At 37.0% G+C, this 12,334-nt stretch overlaps 1 protein-coding gene across 1 annotated transcript in view; it reads left to right on the top strand.

The window, feature by feature from the left end:
- sorbs1 (sorbin and SH3 domain containing 1) overlaps positions 1–4,833 on the top strand; it is a gene marked incomplete at its 5' end in the record, with an annotated part of 49,761 nt that extends 44,928 nt beyond the window's left edge. Inside the window, 4 exons of the mRNA XM_015017219.1 lie at positions 403–498; positions 2,458–2,645; positions 2,781–2,887; positions 4,191–4,833. Coding sequence (XP_014872705.1) covers positions 403–498; positions 2,458–2,645; positions 2,781–2,887; positions 4,191–4,258 — 459 coding nt within the window. The remainder of the gene's footprint in view (positions 1–402; positions 499–2,457; positions 2,646–2,780; positions 2,888–4,190) is intronic.
- Between the last annotated feature and the right edge of the window lie 7,501 nt (positions 4,834–12,334).

A 12,334-nucleotide genomic window follows, 5' to 3' on the forward strand; every position in this document is an offset into this window, starting at 1 on the left:
GATGTCAGCCGAACCGGAACTGGGAACGGTCCGATGTGGGATGAATAATGCACTAGATGCGGTTCTGTTTTTAAATATAAACCATAAGTTCCTTAAGATTCACATTAATAGCACTTTATTAAGTCCAGCTGAAACTTTTCATTCAGAAACTGATATATTACAAAGGTGAGGATGTGATGACGGAAAAGCGGTGAATTTAACGAGAAAAATGTTAACGCGATGAGGAGAAAAACATGGCGCCAAAAACCAAGATTGATTTTGAGGTCTTTCGTGAGTTAATCCATTTAATCGAGCGATTTTTGTGAATAAATCTGCTGTGAGGTTGACATGGGGTTCGCACAGGTTTCAGCTCAGTCATCTAAACTTTTATTAAAAGACGTTGGTGATGTGTGTGTGTTGCAGTTTGTGAAGAACGAGGCCGACCATCTGGGACGGATCTCCAGGAGCCCCGTGATGCCGTACGACATCCAGGAGAACAACAACGTTAACTCATTTGCGGTAAGAAAATCTCACTTTGAGCAAAACGCCGTTAAACTCACTTCATCTTTAACTTCCATTATGTGTAAAGTTGTGCCTCATGACAACAAACAATTCATCCAGAAAAGTTTGACATTTAGGGAAACTCTTGATTTGTTTTCTTCCTAAGCGTCAAAAACCATCCTTCAGATTACAGATGACTAATAAAATTAAACAACTTTACGTTTTTAAACATATGCTGCACACTAAAGCATGTCCTAGCTAATAGATGTAAAAAATAAAAAAAAAGTGTATGGAAGCCCATTTATCCCATGAAAGAAAAATTAAAATCCCAAAAGTAATTTTGACTTAAAAAAAAAAGACTTTAAAAGACATTATAATTTTATGTCTCGTAATTATTGCTTTGCTTTTCAAAATTGTGACTCTGAAAGACAGAATTATGACTTTGAATCTCATAATTATTATTTATATCTTATAATTATGATTTTACAAACATTATAATTATGACTTTGTATCTCATAACTTATCTTATAATTATGACTTTTAAAGCCCAAATTAAAATTTTGAAAGTTACAATTATTTCTTTCTGGCTCGTAATCATGACTGAATCTTTGTGCTGCTTCCTGTGTCTGTGTCCAATATATTAACCTGGAGGCTGCATGAGGCTTCTGGATGTTCGAGCAATATGTTTTTATGTGTATAATTTTAAAGTTATAGAATTCAGAGGAGCAGCTGACAAAAATTGCCCTTCAAAACAATATTAATAATCAGAATGGAAATTAATGAGCTCATTTTAATTCATTATGCGACTAATTGAATTATTGCTTATTCCACTTAGGTGGAAGCTAGTGGTTGATGCTAATAAATGAACAAATAAACTGTATATTTGATATAAAACAGTTTATGTGACTCTTAGGAAGAAAATGAATTACTGTCTTAAAGGGGCAGCATTATGTAAAATTGACTTTTTTTCAGCTTTCCATCGTGTTAACATGTTTTTCCCGCGTCACAAACAAACCTGGAGTGTTGCTTGCACATTTCAGAAATCCTTTAATCTCCATGGAAACCATTCACTGGTGCAAAACGCCAGGTTGGACTTAGCGCCGCCCTCGAGGAAGTCATAATTTTAGCTTTCAAAGTTATTATTATGAAATACTCAAGCAACCTTCCTTAGATAAACAAAGTGACTTTCTTCAAAATTTACTTCAAAAGTCAAAATTATTACTTTCCATCTCATTTATTATAATTTTTATCTTATAATTATGACTTTGAAAGCTAAAATTATGATTTTGAAAGTTACATTTATTTCTTTCTAGCTCATAATTGGGGGTTTTCAAGCTTCCACTTTACAGAGCAGTCCTTTCCCCAGTCAGCTCCTTCAGACTAGCCAGCAGCAATTAGCAGACACCTGCTGAGCTCATTATAGGAGCTACTTCTCAGTGAAATCCTGGTAAAAACGTTATTAAAGGGTTAATAGAGGAGCAGCGTGATACCTTCCTGAAGGAGGAGTCTCAGAAAGAGAAGGAGTTTTTAAGTCAAATTTTAAATAACATTTTTATGACAACTGAAGGTTGCTTTGATTGTGCTATAAACTTATTTGTGCCTGGTAAACAAAACTGGCATTATGTGCCTGGAAAACATAGTACTGTCCCTTTAAACGTCTATCTGTGGCCACCTGCTTCCCTTTAAGTCTGCATGCTCACACTGACTAATATCCTGTAACGATGAACTAACGGTCTCATGTTTCCTGTCTCCATGCTCCCACTCTGGTGTTTCATTCCTCTCCTCCTGGGCTTCACCAACATCTCTACTTTTTCTTCTGGCTTTGAATGGATTACTCCCGTATTCCCCATTTTTTCCTGCCTTTGCTTCGTACCGGACTCCCTTCCCCCACCTCTTTCTAACTCCTTAAACCTCCCCCTGACCTCGGCCTCCTCCGGGACTCTTGTATGTCTCTCTGGCGACTCCTGCTCCCACCAGGAGGCAGTGTGTAATGAGATCTTGAATATTGCTGAGACCTCAGTGAGGTACTGCAGCACCCTGTCCCACCACCATAATGACTCTCTCCATAGACTGCACCCCCACCCCAGTAAACCATGTCTCATCATTTCCCAGCAACCCCAGTCCCACAGCAGCAGCCCGGAGCCGAGCCGTCTCAGCTGTGGAATGTGAGTGACATTTATTTACAGTTTCACTTTTTTGTTTTTTATTTTTGCGTTTCAGCTGAAGCCCCTCCCCCTCCTTTCATTAGACGTAGCCGGTCTGCTGGTTTTAACAAAGTGCTCTCTGTGTCGCCGCTGCAGTTTCCAGGCTTTGTACAGTTATGTGCCTCAGAATGACGACGAGCTGGAGCTGCAGGAGGGAGATCTCGTCAGTGTCATGGAAAAATGCGATGACGGCTGGTTTGTCGGTACGTCCTGCAGGACATTAATCCATACAGGGTTTCTGCACAATGACAGCACAGGCTTGCAGACACTGTAGCACATGGCAAGCCATTTTAACATAAAATCAGCCTGTCGCAATAAATCAGTCACATGAAATTTCCATTTGCACGATTTATTGCTTTTCTCTTTTTCTACCAAAAACTAGATGATAAAAGTCTTCAGTCTGGTGTTTTGGTCTCAACTAGACATTTTTTGAAGGACAATTTTGATTAGAGAGACTTCATGATTCATTTATTTGTTGTTTGTTGTTTTGTTTATTTATTTTTAATATTTAAAAAGTCTTCCTGTTCCAGTGATAAATATTAATTAAAATTTAAAGTTTATTGGTCTTTGAAAATGTGTACCAGATTACCATTACATTCCTTCAGTTCTCTCAAAACAATATTATCATTTATCACAATAACTTCTGGGACGATTTATCATCCAGCTAAATTTGTTATCGTGATCGGCTTATCTGTAATTACATTCTACAAATCTAAAAATGAGATGAGTAACTAGTAATTATTGTGATTAATATTGTGATTTGAAACCATTTCCAAGTAACATATTAATAAGGGCGTATTAATGCAAGGTCGACCAATAAACTTTGATTTAATAATAAAACACTAATACAGGAATTGGAAGAAAATCAAATAAGCTTGTAGAAAATTCAATGAGTGTTTTCTGGATGGTAATTCAACAATAAAACAACCGTCTTTTCCAGTAGCCATTGTACGGGACATAAAGCCATAAAACCAGCTGACCAAACGTGCTGGAACTCTGCTAAGGTTGCTAGGTAACGGGATGGGGTAGCTGGCTGAGGGACACCTCATCATTACTGACTTGTAATGTTGCACTCAAAAAGGTTTTGGAAACATTAACTTATTGCCAAAAAAGCTGGCTATTTTTTTAAGTGCTTGAGTTTTTTAGAAGCAGTAGAAACCCAAATGGAAGTAGAAAAGGTACAAAATGTGAGTTTTGGATTATTGGTCTCCTTTAATGGTAAATTTAACCTCATTTATACTAGTCAGAATGTAATAAAGAGATATCTTTATTTACCATTACATCTAGTCATGAACCAGTTTCAGATATCTGCAATGTAAGTGTAGTGAAATTGATTTTATGTTAAAATGGCCTGCCATACACAGCATGCATGAAGCCTCCTGCAGAGGGAGGACCATGCGTCGCTGGGTCACATTGCTCCATATAGAGTTTCTAATGGATGACAGCGTAACTTTCTCTGCAGCACAATCCCGTCACTTACTCCCGTTTTCCTGTTTTCCTCCACAGGCACATCAAAGAGGACAAAACAGTTTGGGACTTTCCCTGGGAATTACGTGAAGGAAGTGAAACTGTAACGATATCTAATCTGCCTGTAACACACGGTTGCCTGTCAAGCTTGGGGAAGTTATTACTACTGCGCATTGGCTGCTGGGTAGAATAGTGATCTGGCCAGGCGAATACGTTCGTCTGGGGAAGTGATCAGTGCGGCCGGGGGGATGTGGAAGGACAGCGGAGGGGACGGCGCTCTCTCCGCCCAAACCGCCATCACACGTTACTCACTTCTGGGCAGAATCCATCCGTCTCCAACATGTGGGGATTACGTCACTCGAATTAGCTGGTGTTGCACAGATTATAGCTTCCAGTACGTCCGTGTGTTTATGTAGCACCTGGTCTAGATCACCACATCACAGTGGATCTTATTACCGAAGAAGGACTGTGGAGGAGGGAAAAACGTCATTTTTTGTGGAGCCACCTTTCGGGATCAGAGGTGCGAATCATCAATCATGGATCTTCTTAATTCAAAAATATCTAATTTACTTCCCAGATGTGAAATTTTGTCTGTCAAACAGACTTTTCCCCTTTTATTCTGATTGAAGAAAACAATCATTTTGAGTTTAAAGGGCATATATCATTATTATTAAAGATGACCTATAATGCTTCCTTGAACAGGTTATGGTCGGTCTATGGCCTAAACAAAACATGTTCATTTCATTTTTTGCACAAATTATTCTTAGATGATGAGATTTTAGTCTGCCCAGTTTCAGAATGAGCTGTTTTAGGGCTCTGTCTCTTTAAATCCATATAAGCTGCAGCTGGTCACCCCTCCCAACAAATCCACGTACTGCTGCAAACAGATGCGTCATTTTACAACCACACTTCTTTGAAAAGCAGAAGTGAAGCCTCCTGCACAACCAACAAGATTGCATCAACGTTTGCATCAAGTGGCTTCAGACGCTGATGAAGAACAGATGTTGCAGTTACTGGTAACAAAAATTGTTCCAGCCTGATGAACTTGGTGGTCTGGCTGTCGACTGCTAGCAGCTCGAGCTGCGTGTCAACTTTAAATAATTTATGAATTTCAATCAAATTTTTCTATGATAGGATATCTTTGTGGCAAACATGCTGACTCCATCCTCTTTCCACATATTTGCCTTAAAACAGGGAAGCCAAACATTTTCATTTTTGGCCGCATCTAGATCATGAATGTCTTAGAAAGACCAGTTGTTGCAGAATGTATTAATAAAACTAACCGTTAAACTGTTGAAACTTATCTACACTTAATTAGTCCTTCATAAAATGTAACATTTTTTAACTTCTTTTCACACTCATGTAATTTGGTCGTATACATGATTTGTTTTTTGATTAATTAAATGTTTAAGTACACAACTGGTATCTTAAAGTTCAATTTATGTGGCTCTCTGCAGTCTAGAGGGCCACATAAATGGTCACAGTGGCCGCATTTGGCCCTCGGGCCGCGAGTTTAATACCTGTGCCTTAAAATGTTCATTTTTTGTCAAGGAAACAAAAGATTTATGTGCAGAAAATACATTATCTACAGTAACTAAAATACATTATCCATATATGGTTGTGCCTTCCTGTTTTAGGGGGCGTGGCCTGAAAAGCTCTTTTGTTTCAAAAAATTATTCACTTTGGAAAGTGAGGTACTTTAAATATTGAGTTTTCTGCCTCTTCAATATGATGATATTTGCCCTTTAACCGTCTGTAATGTTAGCGACCCCTGCTGGAGCTGGTCTGATTTTGCTTTTTTTTTTTTTTCTTTTATTTCACCATAAATTCAGTGTTGTTGTTTTTTAGGGGAATGTTAAAGCTGTTACACCTCTGTGTAATCCTAACGCTTCAGATACCGCTTCAGTATTGCCTTGTTTTGTTTTCCAACCAAACGTTCTTGATGCAGTCGGGTGCATGTGTAGAAACAACAGGCTTATTTAAAATAATGTTTTTTATATTGTTTCTGTAGCAAACACAATCCAGGACACATGGACTGTGATGCATGTTCTCTACATGTGAAGCTCGCGCTTTCAATTTGATTTGATTTGATTTAAGTGATGCCTTTAAGGTAGCTAGTGAGCCAACGCCTTCAGCACAACTACCAGACGGGTGTGGTAGCACTTAACTTCCTGTTTGTCCCCAGCTAAAAAGATAAAAGCAGATTGATCTGATGACCTACACTGCAAATCACGATACTTTTGGTTTAGTTTCTAGTGAAAATCTATTAATACACTTAAAAATAATACAAAACTAACTTAGAGGTAACTTTTTAGAACGATATAGGAGCTTGTTTTAAGTTAACAATTCCTTAATACTAAAGAAAAAGTTAATTCCACTGACAGTTGGCTCTGTGCCGTTACCTAGCAACGCCAGTCAAGCATAGCCTGTCGCCTAGCAACCCAGTTCTACTTCCACTGGCAGATCATTTCATGTGTAACAATACATTTTTCCAATAAGTGAACTAATCTGCCAGGAAAACTAGCACTTTTTTATTAACATTTAGTTATTTTCTTAAAACCAGCTCCTATATATTGCTGAAAAGTTACTTGTAAGTCATTTTTATCTTATTTTAAGTGTACTAAGATATTACCACTAGGAAATATTTTGTGTTTTTGCAGAGTACTGCTATTTAGTTTTAGTCCAGGAATGTGATTTTTACTGATTCTTGTAGAAGTTTTAACCTCATCCTCTGTGATCAGATTGTATCCACACACGAGGCCTTCTGAAAACGAGCACGTGTTTGTTTTTCGTTCTGTAAATGTTCTGCATGCACTGTAAAATCAAACTGGAGCATGAAATCCCATCTCAACCCAATTCATCTTCCCACAGAGGTGGTGACAGGGTTTCACTTAAGATCCTCTGAAAGCATCAGAGCCGTCTTCCTGTGTGAGAAACGCCACATCCCAGAGTTAAGCTACCTACAAAAACAAGGATCATTATTGATCTTTTTTTTTGGTGTTTTCTTTAGGATCGGTCTTGTTTTTGTCTGTCTCAGCTCTGTGCATGTTAGTCCTGAACAGATCTGCCGGATTGTTCTGCAGATACCCGTAGAGCTTGTTATGACCTGCACAGAGCAGCATGACGCTGTAGTTTGAGGGTTATTTGCTAAACAGGTATTTTTACGCTGCTTTGGTGCATATCAGGGCTCTGTGCAAAGATTATAATAATCATTTCTCAATTACAGCATAGCAGACCACCAGTTGTTATCCCTTTGTACAGTGCCTTGAAAAGTATTCATACTCAAACTTTTTTTTTTTTTTACATTTTGTCAACTTCCAGTTACAAACTTCATTTTGTTTTATTAGGATTTAATGAAAGATCAACACAAATAATTATGGCATAATTGCAGCTTACATATGGAAACTATGAGGCAGCGTTCACACAGCAGAATGCGACGCAAATTGGATCTTTGTGCATATCCACAGCAGTGTGAATGGCCCAAATGTATGGAAGAGGATAAGCCAGGAAAAAAAAAATTAATAAAATTTTGACTTTTAACTCATAATTTTGGTTCTGTGTCAATCTGCGTCAAATTCCAAATAATCAAATATTCTTAGGTGTATGTTAATTATGTTGTTAGCTCATGAAAGTAATCACATAAGTGTTTATTCCTTGTAGTTGGATTTGTAAACCTGCTCTTTGTCCTCACTGAAAGCCTGTCAGATTTAATTGGCATGTTTGAGTTTTAAGACGAGATTTTCTGCATGGTGCATAAACAATTTAAATGATTCCGATTCAGAGAAAAAGAAGCCAGAATTTTAAAAAAATTGTATTACTTTTTTTTTTCCAGTCACCCTAATCCTGTTCTGTACAACTGCGGTCCTTTCATTCAAAAACATAAAAAAAAAACATCAGATTTGTGCTACTTCATATGTGGAACTAAACTGTATTAGTTTTCAAAACATAACCTAATTTTTGCACATTCTTCTTTACAAAATATCTCCAGCTCACTTTGAATGGTCTTTCAAAAAAGATTCTCAAATGGATGCAAGTCTAGACTTTGACTAGGCCATTCTAACACATCTGTATGCTTTGGCTGCTGAAGATGAACCTCCACCCCAGTCTAACGTCTTCTACAGTCTCAAGCTTTTTATTTTTTCCATGATTTCTTTGTTTTTACTGACTACTGCTCTCCGTCTGCAGTGTCTTACTGTTTTTATTTTATTTTTCCTTGATGTGTCCTCTGTGAGATCTTGTTGTTGTAAACCTCTCCGTTATTTCCTGACCTGTCTGCTGTGTGTCTGTCTTCCTGATGCTTTCTGTTCACTAACGTTCCCAGACAACGTCACAACAGTTGGAATTTGTACTGACATTAAATACAATCATTAAACATGATTTTTATTTATTCCACTCCACAAAAACAGAAAATCTTGTGATGTAATAAGTAATCTTGATCGAGTTTCTAGTGTAGATATCACTTGAAATAAAACTAAACTAACCTGTAACTTCTCAGCAAGAAACAGCAGCTTGTTTTAAGTCAGTTATTTCTAAATGTGGATTTTAAAAAGTTCTAGTTCCACTAGCAGATTATTTCACATATTTCACAATCCACTGGCCTTGTGCCGTTACCTAGCAACGACAGCTAAGCCCGACCCGTTACCTAGCAACCCAATTCTAGTTCTACTAGTAGAATATTTCACTTACACCATGACATTTTTCCCATGTTATAAGTGAAGTAATCTGCCAGTGGAAATAGTAATTTTTCATCAATTTAAAGGTATTATTTACTTAAAACAAACTCCTATATCTCGCTGAAAAGTAACTTCTAAGTTAGTTTTTTCTTATTCCATATTTGCACAGGAAATTAGACCAAACTGAATTGGTAAGATTCTGTTTTCGCAGAAAAATTTGTGTTGATCACATAAAATCTCAATTGTTTTTATAAAAGTTTGTTTCTGATGTGACAAAATGTGAAAAAGGAAAAATACTTTAGATAGAAATCAGATGAAGGAAATATGGCATGTAAATGAAGTTTGATTTGTCATCAGAACAATCAGTGTTCCCATTTCTTTGGGGTTTAATTCAGTTTTTTCCCTCCGACTGCTTTGCCAACATAGCTCGAGTATTTCCTCAGCTAGTTTGTGATGATACGCTGCACTGTGGGTTTGCACTGATATAACGTTCATGTTTTTTCACCACAGAGGCCTCCACGACATGTTTGTTCCTCTATAACCTCAGCTTCACATCAACGTGTCTGGCTGGTTGAGAGTGTGACAACTTGTAGCTTTGTAAACTTCCATTATATATATTAAATAAGAGATTTTTTTAACACCCAATGTAAAAACGAGTCAGTCGGAAATACTTACTGCAGTGTTTTGTGCTCTATTGTGCTCCATACAGCATCAGGGAGTGAATGAGTGTTTGCAGATATGAATGTGATGCAGGCAGCGTTGTCCAAACTTCATCCTAAATGAGAAAAGGAAATGTTGTAAATATGTAAAATAGAGCAAATAGACTGTAAACGGCAGGAGGTTCAGATTGTTCTCTCTTGTCACTCGGATTATTTACCATGGAGGGTTTGAGGCAAAGCACAGAAGGTTTCACATGTTTTCACGTTCGCTGCCATTTGTGAGCATCACGATGATTTACAAAATTCTGCCTCATTAGCTGCGTTTCCGTTACAAATGTGCGCAAAACTTCGTTAATATTCCGCTAATGTCGAATAAAACAGTTTCGTAATTGCAGTGTTTCCATTTAATAAGAAAGCGAATTTAAATCTCACGTGAATAAGTTTGTACACGCGATAAATCATTTAAACTTGTGGCGCCGCGATCCTCCAACTACTTCCTGTTTTTTTCTTTTCTTCTTCGTGGTCTGTGCCAGTGACAACATCCGGTTGTTGATCATGTGACTCGTTTGACAGGAAGATATTGTTTCTATAGCGGTTTTGCAAATAAAACCAATTTTGATATGTCCAAAAAGCACCTTCTCCTAGCGATAAAACTTATTTTTTATTATTGCACAATTAAATAGTGAATGGAAACGCAGCTACTGACATTTTTAAATTTTGATTTACTGAAATGTATCGGGTCATAATTCAGTGTAACAACGGTCTGTTTGTTACCGAACCAGAACCAGTACCTAAGAGTGTGACACAGAAATAACGATTAACAATTGAAATAATTGGGCTGGTTTGATGAGATGCACAACCTGCAACAGGTTTGGTTTGTTTGCTTCGTTTTGCAGTGATGTTAGATTAACAATATTAAAATAAAGATACCACACACGGCTGTGACTTCGGTATTATGCAATATTTAATAAACAATTTAAAATATTATGTGTCTTGTTGGATTGTTTATCACTTTAGTTATCGACAATAACTGGAATCTGTCTAGGAGAGCAGATATTGAAAACAATGCATCTGCTTTTTGACGTAACCAAAGCCGGCCCAAGTAATAAGTCAAATAAGCAAGAAAACAGAAGAATAGATTATACATAAGAATCCAGAAATCTTACTCAAGAGTAGCAGTACTTCATAATTAAATTAATCAAATAAAAGTAAAAAAGTACAGCAAAGTATTTTTCCCCCCTTTTTTTTCCAAAAAAAGTTATTCAGGTAAAGATAGTTGAGTAAATATATAGTTACTACATAACTCTGGCTAATGGGAAATATGAAACCTGTAGGGTGAATTGACACAGTTTTAGTCCGGCTGTGGTTGTAACAATCAGTACCACCTTTACTCTCCTGCAGGATCTGATCGTTAGCAGCAGAGGGGCAGAAGTTTAAACCCCGCATGCAAAGCAGAGAGAGGGCGTGTTTCATTCAGACTGGCCGCTTTCAGCGCGCAGCTCCTGGCTGGAGTTCAGGTCTTGGGAGCGGCACATTCCACATCCTGGGATTTTAGCTCTACCATAAATGGTAAGCTTGCACATAACAGAGTGACGTAAAGGCAGAGCCGACATCCCCTTGAAACAAATAGCTGAGCTCAGATGAGAGGGGCGGAATGTGAAGAGGGGTCTCTCTGCTCTGCCTTTAAGAACTTTTATCAGCTCCAAAGGGAAAAAAGTTAGATACTTTCAGCAAATTGTGTTTATAAGGATGCTTAAGTATGTTTTAATATGTGGAAACTCATAGAAATGTCAAAAATGTGCTTTCAGGTTATGTCAAAAATAAACAAGAAAACATTAAGAGACTATCTATTAACTTTTTCAAATTCAAATTGAAAAATACTTTATTGATCCCAAAGGGAAATGGTCTGTATTACAGCAGCCTGTAATATAGACCAAAAAAAAGACTTTCAGACGCAAACATGTGTAAAAAAATTTAACATTCTGCTGTCAGAAATTTTAAAAATGCACTTTCATGTTTCCATTAAGTAAGAAACGTAATTGAAATCACATGTGAATAAATTTGTTTGCAATAAGTAATTAAAAATCATGCTGCGCCATCATCGTCCTACTACTTCCTGTTGTTTTCTTCTTCATTTTCGCAAGTAGTAACATCCAGTTGTGTAGGTCTCGCAAAAAATGTTTCCATTGTGGTTTTGCGATATACTCTCATTTCGAAACAGCTGAAAAACCACCTCATACGTATTAGCGCAAATACTTTCCATCAAAAAACGTGAGTTTTTTAAATTTTCAATTGGCGTTTCAATTAAGCAATTTGTTTTCGCAATAACTATTTGCACAGTCAATTGGTCATTGGAAATGTAGCTTGTGCAGTCTCTTGAAGAGGATGGTCAGGGTTGTTCATAATTTTATTCATTTTATATAAAAATCCTTTTTTTCACCATTATCTCCAGAGATCCAGTCACCAGAACAGGTTTATTTATCAGGTTGTTTAGCCTTTTTTTTTGAAAACTTTTTGACTTATATTGTTGTTGAGAAAAGTTAAATTTCTCTACAGATATTTCTGAAAAATGAGTAATTTTGGTTAACAACTGTTTTATTATAATCACAGCACACATTAGCTTGATGGTTTAAGGAATTAACAGATGTTCCCTTAAAATGTTTTATAGTTAAGAGTTCATAATGTCTCTTTATTGATTACTTTAACTTTTTTAACGCTAATATATTTTAAAACCGAAAAAGTTACTTCTGGTTACCAGAAGTAGAGTCATTTGTGTTCCTAACGTTTTTTACCAACCGCTAATATAAATCAAGAAGAAGTGGCTGGACGTAGGTGTGAGAACGCAGTGACT

This window comes from Poecilia latipinna, unplaced genomic scaffold (genome assembly GCF_001443285.1).
Source record: "Poecilia latipinna isolate Pla-1442-1.1 unplaced genomic scaffold, P_latipinna-1.0 Scaffold2117, whole genome shotgun sequence".
NCBI lineage: Eukaryota > Metazoa > Chordata > Actinopteri > Cyprinodontiformes > Poeciliidae > Poecilia > Poecilia latipinna.